Source organism: Periplaneta americana, chromosome 17 (assembly GCF_040183065.1).
Source record: "Periplaneta americana isolate PAMFEO1 chromosome 17, P.americana_PAMFEO1_priV1, whole genome shotgun sequence".
NCBI classification, from domain to species: domain Eukaryota; kingdom Metazoa; phylum Arthropoda; class Insecta; order Blattodea; family Blattidae; genus Periplaneta; species Periplaneta americana.
In genome coordinates this window covers 119,669,739-119,697,293 of record NC_091133.1, presented here as the reverse complement: position 1 = coordinate 119,697,293, position 27,555 = coordinate 119,669,739, and the positions used below count along the sequence as shown (strand labels likewise).

General features: G+C 36.2%; 1 protein-coding gene across 2 annotated transcripts in view; it reads left to right on the top strand.

The window, feature by feature from the left end:
• The window catches only part of Vdup1 (arrestin family protein Vdup1), an 80,746-nt gene that overhangs the window by 45,065 nt on the left and 8,126 nt on the right, over nt 1–27,555 (top strand). The window contains exons 3-4 of one of the 2 annotated variants that reach the window (XM_069816413.1): nt 22,567–22,683; nt 25,903–26,120. In XM_069816413.1, the coding sequence (XP_069672514.1) occupies nt 22,567–22,683; nt 25,903–26,120 (335 nt within the window). The remainder of the gene's footprint in view (nt 1–22,566; nt 22,684–25,902; nt 26,121–27,555) is intronic. The other variant, XM_069816414.1, reaches the window with a different exon arrangement.

Below are 27,555 nucleotides of genomic sequence, written 5' to 3'. Positions count from 1 at the left end.
GTTATGGGTTTCACCGGTTTCACCAACCTTCGTTATCATTATAACGTCTCGTTAAATAATTTAATGACACGTTAGTCAGTTTTTGTGTTTCACCAATGGCCGGTTTCACCAAGCTTCTTTAAATCAGCACAAACGACTTGTCAGCAAATGGATCGTTTAATTTTAACGGAATCTTTAAAAGTTGACTGTTTCACCAAGCCTCGTATCTTTAAAATTAACAGGCGTTTACTAACAAGGGGATTTTGTACTTGTATCTTGCATGTTTTGTTTTTCATACGACCATGGCTTCGAAATCGCGAATTTCATTGGTTACATATGATCATGGCTGACTTTGTTTGGCATGAGGAAACAATCATAGGCAAACGGGTAAGAGGCAGTAATTTTAAGAATATCTTCCTAAATACAGTATGTTGTCATACCACAATTAAAAAAAAAAAAGGCAGCTGCTTCCAAATGTAAATAATAGGAATTTAGAGCAGTTAAATTGTAGCTTCTAAAGGAAATCTGAGAAAATTTAGAGGACTACAAGGTCGACAGCTTAAAAATTGATGCAACATTAATTCTATACAAAGCATTCTAAGCAGTTATATTAGGCCTAAATTTAGGACGGGAAATCGCCTCTTCCATAAATTGCATACTACTTTTCCACTGTATTTCATGCAGATTTATTAGTACCCTGTAACAATTTTGCCATGGCAGGATTCAGGAGAGGTGTCATTAAATTGGATTTTAAGGGGTATCCATTGTCTCCTAAAAGAAAATCTCTTTGCACCCTTTTCATTTAAAAGGCATCCTCCTTTGGGATGTTGTGCTATCCGTGTAGACCGTAACATTATCTTAAACCGAGAAGAATCTGTTGGAGAGGCGTTAAGTGGGTGATTCCTATCTGTCGTATTCTAACCTATTACAATTTCAATAAACTAGCGCTGAGGTAGTTCTGAGGTAGAAGTGAAAATCGTTGAACTTATAAGGGATTTTTTTGTGGTAATGCAGTTGATTGTATATGCAAGGCATAACAAAAACCTAAACTAATCAAACGTAACCTGTCACAGATTCGTATGTGCAAGGTGTATAAGCAGAGTACGAAGGAAACTACCTCAGCGCTAGTTTAGCCACAATTTTTCTATGCGGAGCTTTACATAGGCCTATGAAATTGTCTGAATATTGAAGGTAAAATAGGATCTTCTATTGCAGAATCTTTTGGCTATATTACTGCCAGGATATACGATTGAAACATATACACAATCTATGTTGTCTATGACAACATAAAATTTAGCTATAAGCTTATTAGGCCTATAGAAATAATGACTATTGTAATGTTGATAGTACGTCTGATAATTTATTCACATATCTAGACAATACAGCTTTTGATACCCCGTTCATATCATCAATTACTATTTCAAAACTTCCCGCAACGTTATTTTAAAATGAGAAGAATCTGTTGAAGAGGCGTTAAGTGGGTGATTTCTATCTGTCGTATTCTAACCTATACAGTATACCGGTATTCAGTTTCTTCTAGAATCATTCTTACTACTTATTTCCTTAATGTGTAGCTTTCGTGGAATTCTTTATCACTTAAATCTTCAAAATGATTATTCCGAGTGTTATTACAACATATAAGTTCGTCGTTATGTTGAAGTTCTAAATAAAGAACTTCATCATCGAATAATTACGTCCGCCATGTTGTTGACTTCTTAACGCATCGTTACTGTTTTAACGCGACGAATAGGTCCTAATAAATTAAAGATGAATTTAAAGATGCGTTAGCAATAATGATACTTGGTGAAACACAAAAACTGACTAACGTGTCATTAAATTATTTAACGAGACGTTATAATGATAACGAAGGTTGGTGAAACCGGCCACAAGTATCATTATTGCTAACGAATCTTTAAATTCATCGTTAATTTATTAGGACCTATTCGTCGCGTTAAAACAGTAACGATGCGTTAAGAAGTCAACAACATGGCGGACGTAATTATTCGATGATGAAGTTCTTTATTTAGAACTTCAACACAACGACGAACTTATATGTTGTAATAACACTCGGAATAATCATTTTGAAGATTTAAATGATAAAGAATTCCACGAAAGCTACACATTAAGGAAATAAGTAGTAAGAATGATTCTAAAAGAAACTGAATACCGGTATACTGTATAGGTTAGAATACGACAGATAGAAATCACCCACTTAACGCCTCTTCAACAGATTCTTCTCGTTTTAAAATAATGTTGCGGGAAGTTTTGAAATAGTAATTGATGATATGAACGGGGTATCAAAAGCTGTATTGTCTAGATATGTGAATAAATTATCAGACGTACTACCAACATTACAATAGTCATTATTTCTATAGGCCTAATAAGCTTATAGCTAAATTTTATGTTGTCATAGACAACATAGATTGTGTACATGTTCCAATCGTATATCCTAGCAGTAATATAGCCAAAAGATTCTGCAATAGAAGATCCTATTTTTCCTTCAATATGCAAACAATTTCATAGGCCTATGTAACGCTCCGCATAGAAAAATTGTGGCTAAACTAGCGCTGAGGTAGTTTCCTTCGTACTCTGCTTATACACCTTGCACATACGAATCTGTGACAGGTTATGTTTGATTAGTTTAATTTTTTGTTATGCCTTGCATATACGATTAACTGCATTACCACAAAAAAATCCCTTATAAGTTCAACGATTTTCACTTTTACCTCAGAACTACCTCAGCGCTAGTTTATTGAAATTATAATAGGTTAGAATACGACAGATAGGAATCACCCACTTAACGCCTCTCCAACAGATTCTTCTCGGTTTAAGATAATGTTACGGTCTACACGGATAGCACAACATTCCAAAGGAGGATGCCTTTTAAATGAAAAGGGTGCAAAGAGATTTTCTTTTAGGAGACAATGGATACCCTTTAAAATCCAATTTAATGACATCTCTCCTGAATCCTGCCACACAAGCATGGCAAAATTGTTACAGGGTACTAATAAATCTGCATGAAATACAGTGGAAAAGTAGTATGCAATTTATGGAAGAGGCGATTTCCCGTCCTAAATTTAGGCCTAATATAACTGCTTAGAATGCTTTGTATATAATTAATTGTGGCATCAATTTTTAAGCTGTCGACCTTGTAGTCAGCTAAATTTTCTCAGATTTCCTTTAGAAGCTACAATTTAACTGCTCTACATTCCTATTATTTACATTTGGAAGCAGCTGTCTTTTTTTTTTTTAATTGCAGTATGACAACATACTGTATTTAGGAAGATGTTCTTAAAATTACTGCCTCTTACCCGTTTGCCTATGATTGTTTCTTCATGCCAAACAAAGTCAGCCATGATCATATGTAACCAATGAAATTCGCGATTTCGAAGCCATGGTCGTATGAAAAACAAAACATGCAAGATACAAGTACAAAATCCCCTCGTTAGTAAACGCCTGTTAATTTTAAAGATACGAGGCTTGGTGAAATAGTCAACTTTTAAAGATTCCGTTAAAATTAAACGATCCATTTGTTGACAAGTCGTTTGTGCTGATTTAAAGAAGCTTGGTGAAACCGGCCGTCTAGTCTTGAGTTCCCCAGCCGCATGTCGAGCTCCAGAGAGCAATATGTGGTGAAACGTTAAGGCAGGCAGCGCTCATCGTGCGAGTGGTCACGCCTAGTTGAACGCCGTACCTTTTTAGGAGCGCGCCACAGCGGCGAGTGGGAGAACGTGGCATAAACAAAATAGCTACGATTACCATTAGTACTGCTATAGTCACGGAAGACGTTGTGGCATCTTGATCGAGCTTTGGGTGCCAGATTAGGAAGTAAAAATGCAGGACATCGAGTTAAATTTGAATTACTTTTGAATTTGGATCCCTATCACCACAGCATGGCGCGTCCTCAGGTTGCGAATAGAGGAGACGACCTCCCAGATGTGCAATCACAGACAGCTGATAAGGGGTAGTCCTCCTGCTTGGGGGTTGGGCGAAGGGCTAACAACCCATCACCGTAAAAAACAGCTTGTTACGAATCCTTCAAATAAGAATTTATAAAACAGTTATATTACCGGTTGTTCTGTATCATTATGAAACTTGGACTCTCACTTTGAGAGAGGAACAGAAGTTAAGGCTCATTCACAATGAAAATTAAACATAACGTAAGCGTTAACTTAACGTTGCAGTAAAGGCCCATTCACAATGAAAATTAAACATAACCGTAACATAAACACAGAAGTTTACTGCCAGGTTATCAAATGGGATTATTCACAATGATTCACCGTGAATGCTCTTGATTTTACCGTAACGTTTACATTTTTAAGTTAACGCTTACGTTATGTTTAATTTTCATTGTGAATGAGCCTTAACATCAAGAAGTCATACCATCATTCACGATGGGAACATAAACATAACAGCAAACATACTTGGTAACCATGGAAACATAACAACGACGCCTTTTCCTCATATTCTGTCGTATACTTCAGCGCTCCATGATTGTGTTCTGTTTGCAAATCACGTAAGCGTAAGCATGAACGTTTGGAGTTTGCAAAATTATGTGAATCATTGTGAATGATCCCATTTGGTAGCCTGGGTGCAAACTTCTGTGTTTATGTTACGGTTATGTTTAATTTTCATTGCGAATGGCCTTTAAGGATGTTCGAGAATAAGATGCTTAGGAAAATATTTGGGGCTAAGAGGGATGAAGTTAAAGGAGAATGGAGAAAATTGCACAACGGTAGAACTGCACGCATTATATTCCTCAACTAACATAATTGGGAACATTAAATCCAGACGTTTGAGACGGGCAGGGCATGTAGCACGTATGGGCGAATCCATAAATGCATATAGAGTGTTAGTAGGAAGGCCGGAGGGAAAAAGACTTGTGGGGAGTCCGACACGTAGATGGGAAGATAATATGAAAATGGATTTTAAGGAGGTGTGATATGATGGTAGAGACTGGATTAGCCTTGCTCAAGATAGGGACAGATGGCGGGCTTATTTATGTAAGGGCGGCAATGAACCTCCGGGTTCCTTAAAAGCCATTTGTAAGTAAGTAAATACCTTTGCACAGTCTGTATACATGGAGATAAAATATATGCGACATCAGTGGCGTACGCAGAATTTTGTCAAGGGGGGGGGGGGAATCATTATTAAGATTTTTTTTTTTTTTTTTACAATTTACATTATAGGTAGGCCTACTTTAAAAATTATTATTATTATTATTATTATTATTATTATTATTATTATTATTATGCCGGTACATTTATTAAAAGTATACAATGTTCTAATAGAACATATTCATGAATATTTTTTATAAAATCTTTGAAACGTAATTTTTTACAAGGGTCCAATTTTGAACAAATTTTGATTTCTGTTTAATTTTGTATAATGAAAAATGTTTGTGTCATTATTACACTTATACAAGATGTTATATTAAAAACATGAGCCGTCAAATACACAAAACGTTACACGAACGTTTTACAATAAAATCAAAACTCAAACTAACGAATACCGCTCTTAAAATGAGTTGAAAATCGACAATACACGAAAAGTATTGGGAATAAATTTGAATAAGGAACAAAAAAAAGTTTCCTTCCCAGGCAGGATTCGAACCACGAAAGTCTTAGTTACCAGTCTATCGTGCTCTGGAGTGAACAAGACTCTGAAATCAGCTACAAGGGTCGGTCCGGTTTTTTTGCTACTACTGTACATATCAGCGAGCACTTCAATCAGAGGTCACAGCCTTCTAAGACAATTAGTTCCTGAGATAATTTTTTTTGTGAAAAGTGGTATTTTTTTTTCTCTAAAATATGACTAAACTAATATTTTTAAAAATATATAAAAATAGTAAATATTCTAATATTTTATGCTCGACCATGCCGAAATGTAGTAATTATACACCTGGTAGCAGCCTTTAATGGACCTCATTAAAGTACACCTATTCATTAAAGTTCAGGTGTTCCACCAATCGGAAAACACCATTGTAGCAATATGAAAGCGCAAGTATCGATTATTCTCGGATATGCAATCGAAAGACAACTAGCGAAACGTCACGGAGGCTGGAAATCCAATACTGTCGCAGAAGGTTATGTTCTGTTACTATAATAATTAGCGTTAATTGTAAATAATATTCAAATAAATTCAATTTGTCATCTCGTTTTTCGATGTCCAAATCAATTTCAAAGTTATATCAAGATTAATATTTATTTTACTCTCTAGATTATATCAAGGTCAATGACATTTTTTCCTCGGAAAAAATCAATACTTTCGCGTCTGCGCACATCTCACAATTTACGAGATATTGCAGAAGGTCAGTTCCGCTCCCCAGTCAGATAAGAATAACATGAATACTTATGAATAATTTCAAATTAGAAATATGGTCGAGCATAAAAAGTCGTATGAAATTTGCCTATAATGGTAATTAAGACGCTCGTATGAAAATTATGAAACTCGCTTGCGCTCGTTTCATAAACGTATTCGCGTCTTAATTACTACCATTATAGGCTCGTTGCATAATGTACTATTAATAAACCAAATACCAAATTAAGCAGAATGAACCATTCTTTCATAAAGTGTAAAAAAAGAAAACAAAAATAAGATTCCCCCCCCCCATTTTAGGTCTTTGATAAGATTGAAAATATTTCGCACTATAATATCGTCATAATTTCAGTTTATTAGAGCTCCAAGTTTGAACGCAATCAGAGTTCCACCCAACGGATCCTGGGTCGGTAATGCTGAAGGAACTACCTAGTGACTGCACAAAGCCTCTGTTATGCAGGTACTGTAAATGTCATCGTCAGGCAACGAACGCGTGTGAACATTAACTGCTATTATTAATAATGACTAAGAGATGTGGCGTGTGATGCAACTGTGTGAGTAATTTGCTGGTCATACGAAACTGAAAGTAATAGTGAATGTACAGCTCTGTGGAATAACATTACGTCTACTTCATGTTTTAATCTGTAGGTTCTGTGCTAGATTCGGTTTAGGCAGATTTCAGTTTTTAATGGAACAGGGTTGCCATCTCTCCGTACGAGTATTTCCGACAACCCCACAATTCACATGTTATTGCATTCTTCCGTCTTTCGTGTTCTTCTGGTTTCTGCAGAATTTTCTGTACGCTACGATATAAAATAATAATTATTGGTATTTTTACATAATGCTTTAAAAAGTCTAATAAATAATATAATATTATGTTCTTTGTAACTTGTTTGAAACGACCTGCCATAACAAAATTACAAAACACCTCCACATATGCAGAACACATCAGAAATCCTAACCACACCCACAGAGACATCAACACAGACATGGAAATACTACACATCCAACCAAAAAGCCAGAAACTAAACACACTAGAACAATATGAAATATACAGACACACAAAAACATACCCCAACTAAATGCTCAACACACAACTCAACTTCAAAACACACACACTCTTTGACTCTACACTATACCACAGGAACACACCCTCACAGGAAACAGAACAAGTGGCGCCAAGACCAACAACGACCTGTTCTGAAGATGACCCATAAATAGATCGAAACATGTAAACGAGGTACGTTGAAATTTAACACAGGAAAGTCTTACCATACATATTCCGAAGTGATACAGTGTTAAAAGTTGTGTAATCAAGATGTATAAATTAAATATTTTCATTCATTTATTTTTTACCAACATTTTTGTTACCATCATCATTCATACGTTAAGAATAATCAGAAAAAAAAACTGGAGGTGTGAAAAAAGGAACGTTTGTCACGCACAATGTGGCACAAATGGAGATGTATCATATTCATGTGTAGGAACACACATTCATGTCGCTAACATTGCTGGAACTGAATATGAAACAAACAATTGAAAGAGTTGAAACACACCCAAACGAACCTCCACAATCTATCATGACAAGAACTTTCACACATAAAAGATGAGTAAACTATTGTGTTACTGCCTGAAACAATGTCACTAGTGAGAATGGTCAACAGGAAGCAAAACACAGGACGACCTGATTTCCAAGTCGTGTATAGGAATATGTAATCGTGGATCTATATGGGGAGACATTGCAAGGACTCTAATTTTTGCAATTCGATTTTGAACAAAACGATAACGACAATTGTCACATTTGTTACAAAAGCTGCATTGTTAGATTGAGTTAATTTCCGGTGTTTTAATGTGTGTTGCTTTGAGGTTAAAATCTCCACACCAAGCCCTGCAAAAAATCAATAAATATGGCGTACACACCTGCCATCTGTTACACTATTCGGGAACATGCTGAAAAGACGCTCACATTCGTGCCATCTGTTGCAATAGTCGAGAACACGCTGAAAATACACGCATGTTCACCATTTCGTTATCACAGTAACAAAGTAAGATATTTGTAAAAACTGAAAATGGGAAGTAACGTAATTTATTCTGATGGGACTTTCAAAACGATTTATATGATTTTTGTTATAAATTGTACACTATTCATGGTGTGGTTCCAGAGTATGTTTTCCCACCCGTTAAATTCTATGCATCAGAAAATAACGAACGTATGGACTATATTAGCCACACTTAAGCTAAAAGCTCAAGAACGGGTCGATTTTGGTTCTCCACTAATTACAATTTTTAGACTTTTAAGGGCTACGCCCTAAAGAATGTTATATTTTGGTTGTTGTTAGATGTCACCAGGAGGAAATCTATCGTAGGGCCATCATTAACGTTCTTATAATCAACAACAATCAAATATGCTAAAGTGAGGCTTCACAGTGTTCCTACATTTGTTTAACTGTACCTTAAGTTACTCATCTTTGACAACATGCACATTTATGAAGAACCAGCTTCCCAGGTGTAAACAAAGACCGGCAGGAAGTGTAAGAATTCACATCTTCCTATGTCCTATACTAAGAATGATAGAATCGCGATCCAAAATAAGATATATTCATTGTCTAATGCCGGTTATGCTAATTTAAAGAAGACGTAACGTTTGCATTGGAAATAGTTGTTAGGTGCCCTACTTTTTATTACCTACAAATAATACATCACTTCTTTTTATGATATGATAGGATATGATACGATACGATACGATACGATACGATACGATACGATACGATATGATATGATACGGTTTATTCTCACACTAAACTTCTGTTTCTGCTGGCCCTTCACATTTCACTTCTTTTTTTATAGTAATTGTTATTAAATCTGGGTTAGGTCCTATGAATAGTTTTTCTGAAAACAATTCCAACATGAATCATGTATGAAGATTTGAATTCAAATGTTATACAGGGTGTAACGAAAAAAGTGGGCGAAACATCAGGTATGGATACAAGAAAAAAATGATTGTATCAACATCCGTCCGGGAATGTTTCGTTTCTGAGTATAGCTTGCAAATGTGATGATTGTGCACTCTTGTTCATTTGTTTGCTGGAATTATTGTGATGAATTCTGTTTGTGTACATTTCCTTAGATGAACTGTTCAAAATGTCGACCTCCTGCTTGAATGCAGGACGCAGCTCGTCGTCTCTTCGAGATCATAACATGCTTGGCCTTCGCGCTCACCAGATTTCAACCTATTCTGGTCACGAGACATAATCATATACTTTGTCTTTTCGGAATTTACTTCCAAACCTATGTCTTTACTTGCTTCAAGTAAAACTTCCGTGTTTTCCCTAATCGTTTGTGAGTTTTCTCCCAACATATTCACGTCATCCGCATAGACAAGAAGCTGATGTAACCTGTTCAATTCCAAATCCTCTCTGTTATCCTGAACTTTCATAATGGGATATTCTAGACGCGAAGTTAAAAAGTAAAGGTGATAGTGCATCTCCTTGCTTTAGCCCACAGTGAATTGGAAAAACGTCTGATAGAAACTGGTCTATAGGGACTCTGCTGTACATTTCACTGAGACACATTTTAATTAATCGAACTAGTTTCGTCGGAATACCAACATCTATGAACACATTATTATTATTATTATTATTATTATTATTATTATTATTATTATTATTTGGTTTACAAGTTTGTTTGGTTGCAGAAAATTACAGCATTATGTAAAATCCTAAATAATAATAATAATAATAATAATAATAATAATAATAATAATAATCATCATCATCATCATCATCATCATCATACTCGTCATCATCCTTCACGAATTAGGCCTCTGTAGACCTGTTTCGGCCCCATCTAGCTGTCTTCTAAAAGGTCTTCCTGGTCGACGATGTCCTCTAGGTTTATACTGCATCATAATTTTTGGGATTCTTGAATTTTCCATTCTTCTTACATGATCTAGCCAATTGAATTTGTATCTGTTGATTTTTTCTTCTACTGACTCTACTTCTAATTGTTCTAAAATTTCTTCATTCCTTTTTCGGTCTAAAAGAGTATATCCTGCTGTCCTCCTGAAAAATCTAATTTCCGTTGCTTTGATTCTGTTCATGTCCTTTTTCTTTAATGTCCAAATCTCGCTTCCGTATAAAAGGGAGGGTAATGCTAGTGTATTATGTATATTTTTATTCTTGTAGATTTTTGTACTAATTTAGCTTTTAATGTATTGTTTATTATTCCTAGAATTTGTGTAAATTTGGTAATTTTCTTGTTCACATCTTTTTCATTTTGATAAGATATTTCGCAACCCAGATAATTGAAATTTTGCACTTGTTCGAGGCATTGGTTATTGTGTATTATCTTACTTCTGACTGGGTCTTGTCCTAAAAATGCCATTATTTTTTTATTTTTGTGCTGAAATTTCCATCCCAAAATCTTTTAATATTTTATTTAATGTATATAATCGTCTTTGTAAATTATCCTCTGAAATAATAGGTCTAATAATAATAATAATAATAATAATAATAATAATAATAATAATAATAATAATAATAACAACTTAATAATAACAATAATTTTGGTTTATTAATTTTGCTAGATTTTGTAATTTTATTTATATAATTATACATGTTTGTCAAAATTCTCCCCACTATTACTATCAGGTTACTAATTTTGCCAAGATTTATAACCGTACTGATACAATTATCATTCACGTGTTACCCAGATTTGAGAAGGAACTTTCCAAAAAACAGGCATGTTTATTGCATTAATGATTTTTACTTTATAAATACTGAAGCCTTTTTGTATTATTCAACTGTCCGAAGACGGGTCTGAACCTCACAAGCATCAAACACGAGGAGGAATGGGTTCTGTCGCCGAAGCAATCCGCAGCTGTGCGAAGCGAGATGCGATGAAGTGGGCGACTGTGACGTCAGCCCGGGACCGCCTCGTCTGATCCTTGACACAAAACCTCGCAGCCCAGGGGTCCGGGATTCTCGTCCCGTTACCGACAAGGTTACAGTGGGAGGTCTTCACTGACGTAATGACAGGGTTGCCAACACGTCTAGTTTCTTTTACTTGTTCCTACCAAGATCACTCTTACGCGATGAAAAATATTGATGACATGCATTTTTAATATTTTCATGAATTCTCCGGGCTTCAATTCACATGGTCACATTTTGCGTGTTTGCTATGAGATCGGCATTGACGATGTGCAGGAGAAAGTACGTCATCAGATGCGCTGAGGTTGATGTCAACTGTTAGTGACAGTGTAATGTGTCATGGGCAAGATCGATCATTGCAGTAATCGAAAGGACATGCGTTGTGAGTAGAGTCATAGAAGAATGTAGGGGTTATCGAACACTTATGGAAATTACTAGGATTATAATGGAACAAGTTAAATAAATTTTCTGAAAAAGAAAAAAAAATGTAGGCCTAGTTATAGAGGAACCATACATATGTAACCGGGAGAACAGTACGAATCCCGGTCGGTGCAAGTTACCTGGTTGAGGTTTTTTCCGGGGTTTACCCTCAACCCAATACGAGCAAATCCTGGGTAACTTTCGGTGCTGGACCCCGGACTCATTTCACCGGCATTATCACCTTCATTTCATTCAGACGCTAAATAACCTAGATGTTCATACAGTGTCGTAAAATAACCCAATAAAATAAAAAAAATAAAAGAACAGTACGACAAGGATGTCCTTTATCACCTACCCTATTCAACATATCCTTGGAGGATTTAGTGAAGAGTTGTTTTCAGAACATGAGAGGGCTGAGGAAGAACAATGATGTGCATAAGGTTTGTTGATGATATACTGTTGTTAGCAGAAGAGGAGGCAATACTAAGGAATTTGCTACTGCAACTAAATGATAACTGTAAGCAATATGGGCTGAAGTTAAATGCAAACAAGATTAATACCATGCTCATAGGAAGAAAAATAAAGAGAGTAAACATGCGAATTTTAAATGAGGCAGTAGAGCAAGTGGGGAGTCCGTTTAATGCAGTTCCTGTCTGACACTTTTCCAATTCACTGCGGGCTAAAACAAGGACATGCACTATCACCTTTACTTTTTAACTTTGCTCTAGAGTATGACATTAGGATAGTCCAGGATAACAGAGAGGGTTTGGAATTGAACGGGTTACATCATCTGCTTGTTTATGCGGATGACGTGAATATGTGAGAAGAAAATTCACAAGGTATTACGGAAAACACGGGAATTTTACTTGGAGCAAGTAAGAAGATAGGTTTGGAAGTAAACCCCGAAAGACAAAATATATGATTATGTCTCGTGACCAGAACATAGCACGAAATTGAAATATAACAATTGAAAATTTATCTTATAAAAATGTGGAAAAAAATGCAATTACCTTGGGAGCAATGGTTACAAATATAAATGTCACTCGGAAGGAAACTAAACTCAGAATAAATATGGGAAATGCCTGTTATTATTCGATTGAGAAGCTTTTATAATCCAGTCTGCTCTCTAAAAAACTGAAAGTTAGAATTTATAAAACAGTTATATTACCTGTTGCTCTGTTTGGTTTTAAACTTGGACTCTCACTTTGAGAGAGGAACATAGGTTAAGAGTGTTCGAGAATAAGGTGCTTAGGAAAATATTTGGGGTTAAGAGGGATGTAGTTACAGGAGAATGGAGAAAGTTACACAACGCAGAACTGCACGTATTATATTCTTCACCTGACATAATTAGGAACATTAAATCCAGACGTTTGAGATGGGCAGGGCATGTAGCACGTATGGACGAATCCAGAAATGCATATAGAGTGTTAGTTGGGAGGCCGGAGGGAAAAAGATTTTTGGGAAGGCCAAGACATAGATGGGAGGATAATATTAAAATGGATTTGAGCCTGTGTGATCTGGGATTTGAGGAAGGTGGGATATGATTGTAGAGACTGGATTAACGGGATAGGGACTGATGAGGGGCTTATGTGAGGGCGGCAATGAACCTCCGCGCTGAATAACCTCTGAAGATAAAAGCGTAATTAAATATCTCCTTGGTCAAATCGACCACGACACGACCATCGCGCCCACCTTACCCAACTCAATAAGTAACTCGGATATCATGACCACCGCGACCAACTATCATGGCTAACTTGACCAAGTCGACCAACATGACAATCTTGTGATATATAACCACCTTGACTATCTCGACCAACATTGATCTGTATTATCATCTTTACTACTATGTCGAGTATTATCAACTTGACCAACACGACCACCTTGATCAGTATAACCACCTTGGCCAACATAATCGGTATTATCGCCTTTACCAGCTTGACCACCTCGACCATTAACTCGACCGACCTCCTTAACCACCTCGAATATTGACCAACTGGACCACTTTGACAACTTCGATCACTATGACAAACTCGACCATTATGACCACCTTGGCCACTTTGACCATCATTCCCGTTTCGACCACCTCGCCTAGTATTACCAAATCGACAACCATGTGCAACACAATTACCTCCATCAAGACAACCAAGTTGACCACGGATGGAAGTCCTGATCATTACAGTCTAATAAAGTGATGATTTCCGGCTCAGCAATTTGCTCTACCGCGTTTGTTTTCTTCTTCACTCTCCCATTCTCTCATTTCTTGCAACATCTCCAGGAGACATTCGCCTAATGGGCGACTTTCTTCGCTTCCAGCACATGCAGTCTTTCCAAAAACTGCTGTAGAAGCAAATAAAACTAGGCCTGATGTTTGAAATCCAGGAAATAGTGCATTTCTTAACTGGGTTAGTGTTGTAGGACGTCCAACAGCTTTGGTATACAATCTCTTAATACGGTTCGTAGAGTGATCTACATAGTTAAACGCCTTGCTATCTTCCTTTCGTGGCATGTCTCGTTTAATATGACTGATGGTTCTCCTCAGATCTTTATCTGTGTAACTTACATTTTCGTTTTCCTTTCCCTTTCCCTTTCTTGTGTTTTCTTGGAGTGTTGAATTCATTAATTTGTCCAACATAGTCTGAGCAAGTGTTGATAATAATAATAATAATAATAATAATAATAATAATAATAATAATAATAATACTTTATTGCCAGAACAAATATACATATTATTTTTTTTAATATAAGAACTCTCTAGCGCCCCTAGAAAGAGTAAGTTACATATTCGTGCTCAGGGGGCATTCCACATAAGTTAATGTTAAGACATCTATATATATATATATATATATATATATATATATATATAAATAATTTGAACTGGTAATGGAAATTACGGGAAAACGGCTGAACGGATTTTAATAAATGGCCCCTCATTTTGAAGCTTGGAACCCAAAGTTTTTCGGAAAAATAGTAGTTTTCAGTGAAATGTCAATTTTCCTACATAATTTTCCTATTTTACAAAATCCATCTGTCGTCAGTTTTGAGAACTAGCTAATTGCATTCAGGAGAAGCGAAGCGAGCATCAAGTCGGCCGTGTTGCATTTCAGAATAAAACAAAACACATACTACAGTAAACAATATTACACGAAGGCCATGATCTGCAAGAATGCTGACATATTTAGAGCTCAAATTAAATTGGTTATTAAAAACTTAACTTACTAAAAATAATTTACAGGTTCGATTCTGTGGTGTGCAATTTTCTGGGTACAGCTGTGTATTGGATATTAAAAACTACAAAACTTGAGGTGGTTTGATGACATTATTACTATTAGAAATGAAATATTATTGTAGTTAATGCCGTGATGTGACTATTTTTCATTAATTATACATATTAATGCTATATTGATGATATGAAAGTGAAACGTTTTGGGGTTATATAAGTAGATGTAGAGAATAACATAAATTAGATTTTGATTTCTATATTTTACTGAGTGGCGGCTATATAGTATAGCTATATAGTATATGTTACTGAAAGCTATAAAACTTACGTAAGATAATAATATTATTAAAAATCAAATATTTTTATAGTTATTAATCAAGTGGGGTTGGGTCTTTTTCATATATTTAATGGCGGTGTGGTGTAGATATATATATGCGTGGTTCTCTTCAGTATTGGCTCGAGAGAGAGTCATTATTATGGAAGCAAATAGCTTTCAGAATGTCTGGTATTCTTCATTGAAAATAAATCTGAAAAATGTTTATTTGAACGTCTAATGAACTTAGTTCGCAGCATGTGCTGCACAAGCCACTAGTTTTATTGAATAACAGAGTAAAAAGTAATAAAAGAAAAAAAGAAGAAGAAAACCACATATCACAATAATTGAACCTTAAATTTTTCTGTTAACAGCAATTTTTTGATCAATTTTTTTAAATAAGGAGCATTAGCAAATTGTATGTTTGGGAATTTAGCTATTATATTGTTTTAAAGCCTTGGACCGAAGTTGCTACTGTGATTGTATGCTACAGTTGTGGTACATTTAGGAACTGTCAAGCATATGTTGTCTGATCTTTTGGTTTTATATTTATGTGAATATAAATTAAATATGTTTCGATTTTTATGTACGAAATATGTTGTCTGATCTTTTGGTTTTATATTTATGTGAATATAAATTAAATATGTTTCGATTTTTATGTACGAAATTCAGTAATACATCGTTATAAATTTGATGGAAGTCAAATACTTTAAATTCTGAATACAGCAGCTGTGAAGAATAATCAAGAAGTTTATTAAGGCATATTTTTATTATTCTTTTCTGTAGCAGAGTTATTGGCATGAGGGAGGTACTATAAGCACTACCCCATCCTATAATGCCGTATTGTAATATAGCTTGTACTAATGCGAGGTAAATCAGTCGTAAAGTATGGACAGTCAAGTAATTTCGTAGGATGACAAAATAGTTAATAATCGTTCTTAATCTATTGCACAGAAAAAGAACATGTTTATCCCAACGTAATTCTTGGTCGATTATTATTCCGAGATATTTAACTTGAGGAGATTCATTTAGAATAGGACGCAAATATAATGAATAGATTAGAATAGATAATAGTACATTATGCAACGAGCCTATAATGAAGGTAATTAAGAAGTGAGTATGGATATTTATGAAACGAGCGCAAGCGAGTTTCATAATTTTCATACGAGCTTCCTAATTACCATTATAGGTGAGTTTCATACGACTTTTTATGCTCGACCATATTTCTAACTTGATATTATTAATTTTATTTGTATTTGACCTGGAGCAATGTCACGTATGTTGTGAGATGTGCGCAGACGCGAAAGTATTGATTTTTTTCCGAGGAACAATGTCAACATTGACCTTGCTAGGCCATAAGAACCTACAGAGATAACATTGAAATTAAATTAGACATTGAAAAACGAGATGACAAATTGAATATATTTGAATATTATTTACAATTAACGCTAATTATTATAGTAACAGAACATAACCTTCTGCGACAGTATTGGATTTCCAGCCTCCGTGACTTTTCGCTAATTCTCTTTCGATTGCATATCCGAGAATAATCGATACTTGCGGTTTTATAACGGTAGAAAGCTGACCTGTCATTGGCTGAACAGTTGTAACCTGAGTCGTCATTGGCTGAAAGACCTGACCTTTAATGAGTAGGTGTACTTTAATGACATGCATTAAAGGTCTGCTACCAGGTGTATAATTACTACGTTTCGGCATGGTCGTGCATAAATATTTATTTAAGTTGGTTATTTAACGACGCTGTATCAACTACTAGGTTTTTAGCGTCAATGGGATTGGTGATAGCGAGATGGTATTTGGCGAGACAAGGCCGAGGATTCGCCATAGATTACCTGACATTCGACTTATGCACAGGGAAAACCTCGGAAAAAACCCAAGCGGCTAATCAGCGCAAGCGGGAATCGAACCCGAGCGCAGCTCCGAATCGTCAGGCAAGCGCTTAGTCTACTGAGCTACGTCGGTGGCTAATATAAATGTTAATCAGGAGCATTTTATTACTTTTGTATCAATCCAAACAATGTAATATTGAAGTGAACGACAGGAGATTTAAGAAAATCTCAGTGATTGCGTGAAACAAAGCACTTCACCAGACTCTTCTTTTTTCAGCGGTCCACAGAAGATGCTCCTTTTTCCATTGCTTCGTTTGCCATTGCTATACTACTTTTGACTTCCTGGCAGCAGCTCATGTTACTGCATATAGTACACTCCAAGTATTTGAAACTGTCCACTTGCTCTTACAAACAACTTACTTACTTATGGCTTTTAAGGAGCCCGGAGGTTCATTGCCGCCCTCACATAAGCCCGCCATCGGTCCCTATCCTAAGCAAGATTAATCCAGTCTCTATAATCATAACCCATCTCCCTCAAATCCATTTTAATATTATCCCCCCATCTACGTCTCGGCCACCCCAAAGTCTTTTTCCCTCCGGCCTTCCAACTAATACTCTATATCAGCCGTGGCGAAAATGTGACTGGCGAGCACATTGTGGCTCACAATGATAGCTGTGCATTTCTCTTCCTTCCTACCTCCCACAATCCCCACCCTCTCACTCACTAGAGTCAAACTCCGTTCCATTTGTATTTGTCTCTGACCTGCGAGTGGCGTATCATCGCAATGTCTCTCTCGAAACCGTACCTCTACAAAAACGAAAGTTTCAAGTAGGATGGGAGGACGCATTTTTTTGCTGCCAATATGATGAGAATAGTAAATGTATTATTTGTTCACAAGTATTCGAGGAAAACGGTTGTATAACATAAAAGGACACTATACTACAGGTTACTGATGAAACATTAAAAGGTTAAGTGTTATTATCATCATCATCATCATCGTCGTCGTCATTATCATCATCATCATCATCATCATCATCATCTCTGTACGTCGATCCTTTTTCAGCAGATGTACGAATAATGCGGTTAGATCTTCAATTTAAACTCACATATTTACAATGTAACGTTAAATGAAAGCTAGATGTAAGGACTTGACAAATGTTGAACTTTTCAAATCTTTGCCAAAAAATAAATATCCGAAGCTTCGTTCTCTCGCTTGCTCTTTTAAAGCCATGTTCGCTACAACTTACGTTTGTGAAAAATTATTTTCAACAATAAAAATAGTAAAAACCAAATTTAGATCACGACTGACAGACAAATATCTTCGTGATCAACTACGATTGGCAGTAAGTGACATAATTCCTGATTTTGAAACTCTGTCGCAGAGACATTCTGAAGACAGTTAATTTTAGGTTGTGATATTGTTAATTTATTGTTCATTTCTTTCTTCGTTACACGTACTAAATATTAGTTTGTAGCCTTGTACTGTATAAAATTATATTTAAGTGCTTGACGTAAGGAAAATGAAAATCTGTTTATAAGTCAGACAGTTGCTTCACGTCCCCTTCGGGTGTCCGCCTCCCTCCATAGGTGCTATGCACGTTGCAGGTTACACAGTGGCTCGGCGCACGATCACATTTTCGCCACGGTTGCTCTATATGCATTTCTGGATTCGCCCATACGTGCTACATGTCCTGCCCATCTCAAACGTCTGGATTTAATGCTCCTAATTATGTCAGATGAAGAATACAATGCGTGCAGTTCTGCGTTGTGTAACTTTCTCTATTCTCCGCTTAACCCCAAATTTTTTCCTAAGCACCTTATTCTCAAACACCCTTAGCCTCTGTTCCTCTCTCAAAGTGAGAGTCATTCATTCATCTTTAATTCATTATATTTTTCTATTAATTTCCGGATCCTCGTCGTCATCCTTAATTTAAAGCTGGACGATTTACTTTTCTTTAAATCTCTCTCTCTTTCTATTAAAGTCTCATTTCATCAGTCCTATTAACGATATGCCATATCGGCTTGTTTTCCATGTTTCATATGAAAATTGTCTCCGCCATTCGTATCTCACAGCTGGCATCTCTTTCAAAACGTAATCGACCGCATTGAAACTCTTATTCAAAATGGTAATGGAAACCTTACCCACTATGTGCCGCGTTTGGAAAGAGAGAGGCTTTTATGGCTCAAGAGTCATAAAATTACATTGGTCTGTGAGACCGGAGATACCTGCAGCACATGGCGGTGTTCCACCCAGATTTCGGCGTTGTTATGGCAACGCATTCTGTATTTTATTTCACGTTCTCAATCAGTACAAGTGGCACATCTCTGTTTGTTCTTTCCTGACGACAGAAACGAGGTGCATACGTAGTGGAAAGGAATACCGCAAGTCAACGCAAAACATCAGCTCCGTTGGCAACCCTGTGGTTACCTTGGCGGAACTGGACCGCTGCTCCGGGTCCTTCTCGGCCCGGTTCAACGCCCTGCCTGCCCCCCACCGTTATGTCTCGCTTCATTTTGCTTGTTTGATCGCTTTCTTTTTTCTGTCTCATTTTCTGTCTTACTAATTCAGTTTTTTAAATCTTTCCCGTATCTTATCTCTGTTTTTCCTATCTTTATGTCTATCTTATTATTATTATTATTATTATTATTATTATTATTATTATTATTATATATTTATAGTTTTCTGCCCAAGAGCAGTCTTTCATTGCAAACCCAGCATTCTTCAATCTCTTATTTTCTGTTTCAATTTCTTTCTTTCTTTCTTTCTAACTCAGTTTTTTTAATCTTTCCCATATCTTTCATTTTTTTTCTATCTTTATTTTTATCTTTATTATATACAGGGGGTCAGAAGCAAAGGGGTACAAGTGACATTTCCAAGAACATGAGTTAAGTGCATCTAAGGCAAGCTACAACATTTAAAATTGCAGTGGGAAAGGAATACATCTTTTAACCACATCACACACTAAGATTGGAATAAAAAATTTCACGGAATTGACGAAATCTTAAGTACTTTCAACCACATTTTCGCACAAATATCTGACCCGTTCATATATAACTTACTTACTTATGCCTTTTAAGGAACCCGGATTCATTGCCGCCCTCACATAAGCCCGCCATCGGTCCCTATCCTGAGCAAGATTAATCCAGTCCCTACCATCATATCCCATCTCCCTCAAATACATTTTAATATTATCCTCCCATCTACGTCTCGGCCACTTCAAAGATCTTTTTCCCTCCGGCTTCCCAACTAACACTCTATATGCATTTCTGGATTCGCCCATACGTGCTACATGCTCTGCCCATCTCAAACATCTGGATTTAATGTTCCTAATTATGTCAGGTGAAGAATACAATGTGTGCAGTTCTGTGTTGTGTAACTTTCTCCATTCTCCTGTAACTTCATCCGTCTTAGCCCCAAATATTTTCCTAAGCACCTCATTCTCAAACACCCTTAACTTCTGTTCCTCTCTCAAAGTGAGAGTTTCACAACCGTACAGAACAACTGATAATATAACTGTTTTATAAATTCTAACTTTCGGTTTTTTTAGAGCAGACTGGATATATACACACACATATACATACTGTATACCGGGTGTTATATAGTCTCGCAATTTCACAGGCAGTGCCGTAAATACAAACCTGTGCTCCTTGAGCCGGTGTGCGCATCCTTTGTGAAGGCAGTTTTCTGCGCATGACTGTTATCCTGTTTGTCAAAGTCACCAGTAGCGTAGGGATAAAGCGTCTGACTTGTATGCAGGGAGATTTCCCTATACGTATACGAAGGTCACCTGAATTCGACTGCCATCCCTTAAAATGCATTGCTGTCTACATCCCCAGGTCTTTCATTGCAAAGCCAGCATTCTCCAATCTTTCTTATTTTCTGCTTTCCTTTTAGTCTCCGCTTACGAACTATGTATCTTAATGTTGTTTGATATCTGATATCTTCTTCTGGCCCGAACTTTTCTACATCCCCAGGTCTTTCATTGCAAAGCCAGCATTCTCCAATCTTTCTTATTTTCTGCTTTCCTTTTAGTCTCCGCTTACGAACTATGTATCTTAATGTTGTTTGATATCTGATATCTTCTTCTGGCCCGAACTTTTCTACATCCCCAGGTCTTTCATTGCAAAGCCAGCATTCTCCAATCTTTCTTATTTTCTGCTTTCCTTTTAGTCTCCGCTTACGAACTATGTATCTTAATGTTGTTTGATATCTGATATCTTCTTCTGGCCCGAACTTTTCTACATCCCCAGGTCTTTCATTGCAAAGCCAGCATTCTCCAATCTTTCTTATTTTCTGCTTTCCTTTTAGTCTCCGCTTACGAACTATGTATCTTAATGTTGTTTGATATCTGATATCTTCTTCTGGCCCGAACTTTTCTCCCGTTCACCATCCTTCCAGTGTATCATTCTGTAGGCAGTTTCTTCTCAGCGAGTGATCCAGCCAATTGTTTTTCCTCCGCCCATATAATATATATTGGGTGGACCGTTTAAGTTGATAATGCAAAAGATATGAAAAACGAAGCGTTTAGAAAGAAATGTTTTAAGTGAAAATTAATTGTCTCTGAGGGGAAAGCAAATAATTGTATTTGAAAATAGTTTTCAGTGTCATTTGAAGATTAATCTAATGTTTTTTTTAAAGAGAAGCTTATAGTTTTTTTTTTTTTATAATATGAATATTTATTTTCAGTCAATGACTTTACGTCGACCTGGTTGGCAAGTTGGTATAGCGCTGGCCTTCTATTCCCAAGGTTGCGGGTTCGATCCCGGGCCAGGTCGATGGCATTTAAGTGTGCTTAAATGCGACAGGCTCATGTCAGTAGATTTACTGGCATGTAAAAGAACTCCTGCGGGACAAAATTCCGGCACATCCGGCGACGCTGATATAACCTCTGCAGTTGCGAGCGTCGTTAAATAAAACATAACATTTCCATTTCAATGACTTTACTATTATTATGTAAGGTGCGAGTCCTTACATTACATGATTTAATATTGTATAAACGTTTTCGTCGGTTTCATACCAACATCATCAGATACAACATTCTATATAGCAATATCATCACTAACAGGTACATATGTCTCTACAAACCAAAATACAATATATATTAATAAGCATACAATGTGATAAAAACATGATAAAAACCAACATAATTAGGACATAAATGTGTCTTTCTTGTGTGACTACACCCTACTGTCAAATGATTAAAAGCGTACGTGTGATTACAGTATTTGTACAAATATGTTTGTAGGTCTTCACTGATAAAATAATAAAAATAAAATGAAATCTGTATACTATATTGTGTGAAGAGATGCATTACAGTCGTTGAACTATGTAAACTGATTTGTTCGTGCCCGTATTCTTGTTTTCTGAAAATTAATCAAAATGAATTGCAAAATATTATAGTTTTTTTTTGTTTTTTTTTTTTTTTATTCTCATTCCTTGTATAAAATTAAAAAAAAAAAAGTTGCTTAAAATCATTTTTCAATTTAGCGCCTAGTTTAACTGATATTTAACGAGCCTTGCTAATTACTAACCTATGTTTCAGGTTTACACTTCCACGTGGTGGGGGAGGGCGTTGTCAGATTGCGAAGCCAGCGCCAGGAGCGAGTGTACGACAGAGAAAACTACATTGACTTCCGTATGCGGCTGCTAGGAGAGCCTGGTGAGCACACAGGATTCGAAAATCAGACGATGCTCCGTTCCCCCTTAGGATGAGCCTACGTGTAAACAAAACAAATTGTATCAATCTGCGCGTCCACACCTGTGGAGTAACGGTTAGCGCGTCTTGCCGCGAAACCAGGTGGCCCGGGTTCGATTCCCGGTCGGGGCAAGTTACAAGTTGAGGTTTTTTTCGGGGTTTTCCCTCAACCCAAATATGAGCAAATGCTGGGTAACTTTAGGTGCTGGACCTCGGACTGACTTCACCGACATTATCACCTTCATCTCATTTAGAAGCTAAATAACCTACGATGTTGAAAAAGCGTCGTAAAATAACCTACTGGACCTAACCTATCCGCCAATCCGTCAAAAACCAGACTTTTACACAGTAGAACAAACATAAGTAATGATACACTGTTTAACGTTATTATTAAGGCTAGGATCCGTAGGTAAATAAATATTTTATTTGCACTGTAATAGCAACTCGTAATTGTGTTTTAAGTTTTGGACAAGGTCACCTGAGCATATATTTTTTAAGTTTATTTCACATAAAACACATATTTTGATTTTTTAAATGTAAATACATATTTTCAAATATTCAAATAAAAACACATAAAAATTAAGTTTTCATCAAATAATTTTCGACAAAAGCCCCATTTCAGATTAATCATCACCCGAATGTTCAGTGCAGTTGCTTAGACGTGACAGCTAGCAACTGTTTCTCGGAATTGCCTATCTGTGGACCTGTGGAACTGCAGTCTGCTCTCTCACCACAAGCGATAAGAGCTGTCACCACTAAAAAAAATGTACTGTAACACACATAAACATTGATGTGTCATTTAGGAGTGCCTTGTAAGTTATGTAAGTGCCTTACTGAATGTATATTATTTTCTTTGAGTCAGTTCATATTCTCTTTGCAACAATGAGTGCTGCCGTGCAAAAATTTATAATAGTAAACGTTTTAATTATCGCTTGTGTTTATTTGACAAGGCAACAATGAGTGCAGGTCTAACGTTATTTTTAACGGTTATTTTTCTTTTAGTTTTTATTGCGACGTTGTTGTAGCTAGCAGCAAGATGCCGAAATTCAGTGTTCCTTTACGCAGTACATTGCAAAGTTACGTTAATACTTTTGGATCCGACGTATTTTGTACTGACGGTAAAGTACTTACATGCAAAATATGTGAGCAGTCAGTGAACTACGAAAAGAAATATTTCATATCGCAACATATCAGTACAACCAAACACAAAAATTCAAATGTAATCTTCATCTTACGAAGGCTACTGGGAAGAAGATTTCTTTGCTTCCAACAGTAATTGCAACATCGAGTCGAAAATCTCAATTTGCATTCGACTTATGTGAAGCTTTTCTTGCTGCCGAAATCCTTTGTGGAAAGTGCAAGGTTGTGGGTCTAGTGCAAGGTTTTTGTAATTGCCTTTTATTTTGTATTTTAGCTATTTATAATGACTTTTTGCCTGCCTGATTTAGCTACATATGATGCCTTTTTGCCTGCCTATTTTAATGATTCATAATGCCTAAACTTCCGGTCTCTGCTGATAACAATACACACAAACGACAATTGACAATGACAACCGATAATCGCAATACAAACAGATTACATTCATTCATTCATTTTATTCCATAGATCTTACATGAGCAATGAAGCTTTAAGATGTGGAACAAGTCAAAATTTTACAATATTACAATTACAATTTTTACAAATATTTACAGTTTTACAATTTAGTAGCTAATTTTCTACAATTTTTACAATTTTGTGCAGTTTTTTACAATATTTTGGTGAGATGAGGTGAGGTCCGAGGATTCGCCAAAAGATTACCGAGCATTTGCCTTTTGGTTGGTGAAAACCTCAGAAAAAGCCAACCAGGTAATCAAATCAAAGGGGTTGATGCCGAGGACTCGCCATAGACCATCCGGCTTCAGTCCCACGGCTGGGGAAAACCTCGGAAAAAACCAACCAGGTAATCAAATCAAAGGGGTTGATGCCGAGGACTCGCCATAGACCATCCGGCTTCAGTCCCACGGCGGGGGAAAACCTCGGAAGAAACCATTCAATGAGACCAAAGGGGGATCCAACCCAAGCCCAAACGCAGCTCCGGATCAGCAGCCCAGGCGGTTAAATTTCAGGTCTGGTAACCCTGCAAAGGCGCTAATTTAAAAATTGCGTTCTTTATGGGACACCCATTATTTCATTACGACTAGGCCAAGAATTGAACCCGTGCTATTTCGACGAAAGAACATTGCTCTACCACTAAAGGCTGGTTCACAATAAACCGGGAACGAGAACCAGAATGAAAACGAGAAGCAGAGGACGTGAATATGAAAATTTTTTATTCACAATAAACCGAGAACGTAGACGAGTATGCATATCGATATGTATGTGAATAACGATATATAAAGTCGATATTACGCATTCTGATGTTATTTGTGTATAATTGACAAATGGCGTTCTCTCATGCGTACAAGGCTGCCAACATAAACACAGGTTAACCAACTTCGAAATTTCAACTGAAACATTTCATTAGGTACGGGACTATAAATATGCCCATGCATCTTTATTATCACAACCTATTTTAAGTCTACCATAACGTAAAATAATTAGAGAAGAAACATTTGTAATAGAACAAAAAATGAACACAACAGTAGTTATGGAATTGAAGCGTGAATATGTAGTGTGTAATACAACCAATACAGTAATAAAATATGATTCTCTTCCGATCGGTGTTGAAAGATGCAGCTATTGAAAGACACGTCATCATCTTTATACGAGGCGCACCGCTTATCGTAAACGTGAGGATTTTCCTCAACACTCAATATTAGAATCTCATCAAATAAGACTTGCTCCATGATGCACAGCACAGAACAAAATAATGCATAAGTTATGTCACGGTCTTCTTGCTACAAAATATACGACGACAAAATAGCTTTTAGATGGCAATAGAATGAATCTAGTGGGCTGTGATCGGAAACGTGAACGCCAAAGGTGAAACTTGGCCAACTCTCCGTTCCCGGTCCCGGGCTCCGGCAAGGTTTTTCCTTAATTGTGAATGCTCACATTTAAATGTACACATTTTAACAATTTTACCGTTTTCGTTTTCGTTCCGATTCTCGTTTCCGGTTTATTGTGAACCAGCCTTAAGTCTGATACGTGTATTAAGTGTTGATGAACTCTTTTTATTAATGAACACTGTACTTCATGTCGCAGGACAGGGGCCCGTGCTGCTGTCCCCTGGAATCCACAGCTTCCCATTCAAACTGGGTCTGCCGCTTGGCCTGCCCTCCACATTCCTGGGGAAGCACGGCTGGGTGCAGTACTACTGCAAGGCAGCGCTGCGGGAGCCAAACGGTCTGACGCACAAGAACCAGCAGGTTTTCATCGTCATGAACCCCATAGATCTCAACTTAGAGCCACCTATTCTTGCTGTGAGTAAAAGGGCTCGGGAGAACGAGCTCCTGGCTTATATTATGATAAATTTAAATTTTAAATACATTTTAAAAAGATTGTCAAATAAGTCGGAATATGATAAAGAGATAATATAGTGTTTTGTTTATTTTCCGTCTTGACTTATTACGATGTTAACTTAAAAATATTTTGTTAACACATTTATTTTTCTTATGAACGTTTTCGCCCTATTGTGGGCATCTTCAGACAAAGATATTTGTACCTAAATTACATAATATATGTTAAAGTACACAAATTAATTAGTTAGAATATATGAATACATTTAAAAATATTTTCTAAAAAGTATACTAAAACACAGCAACAAATCTATACTAATAATAAATCTGTAGCCGAAATTTTCCTGGTAATTTTCGATTTTCCAAAAATAATTGGTCCTAACATATATAATTAACCACCCTGAAACCGAAAATCGCTTTTTTGAAATTTTTGTTTGTATGTATGTCTGTCTGTCTGTATGTTTGTTACCTTTTCACGCGATAATGGCTGAATGGATTTCGATGAAAATTGGAATATAAATTAAGTTCGTTGTAACTTAGATTTTAGGCTATATGGCATTCAAAATACATTATTTAAAAGGGGAGTTATAAGGAGGCCTAAATTAAATAAATCGAAATATCTCGCTTATTATTGATTTTTGTGAAAAATGTTACATAACAAAAGTTTCTTTAAAAATAATTTGCGATAAGTTTTATTCCTTGAAAAATTTTGATAGGACTGATATTTAATGAGATAAATGAGTTTTAAAATTAAAATAACTGGCATCTAAGGCCGTGTAATGAATTAAAGAACAAATGACTTCGTCTATAAGGGGCCTTGGACAGCAGCAATCGAAAGCTATGAAAATAGCCTACAGAGAATGTTTCTGTGTTTGTATGAAGTAATATCGGAAGCTAAATTAACCGATTTGTATAATTAATTATTATTTCACCATTGGAAAGTGTAGTTTCTCTAGATGGACATAATGCTATAATGTTTTTACAGTAACTTCTGATATAATATAATATAATATAATATAATATGTAATATTATATAATATAATTTAAGTTATTTGAAGGTACAGAACCATAGTGGGCCAAGCGCCATTTACTGAATACGTAGAAAACAAGGGTTAAAATTAAGTTATTACCATAATTCAATGGAAACCTATAACAAGTGAAATAAAATATACACATTAAATCTAAATGATGTCAATCTTCATTAAACTATGGTTGCATGTAATAAAAATTAAGAAACAGGTTAAAGGAATTGTCATTGCACCAAATGAGTGTCTCTGGACCAAAATGATCGCATTTTAATTATTTGGATGCAATTTAAATTAAGTAACATATTAAAGGATTTATCCTTCTATCAAACACGAATGTTCCCTGGATCAAACGTCCTATTTTAATTATGTAA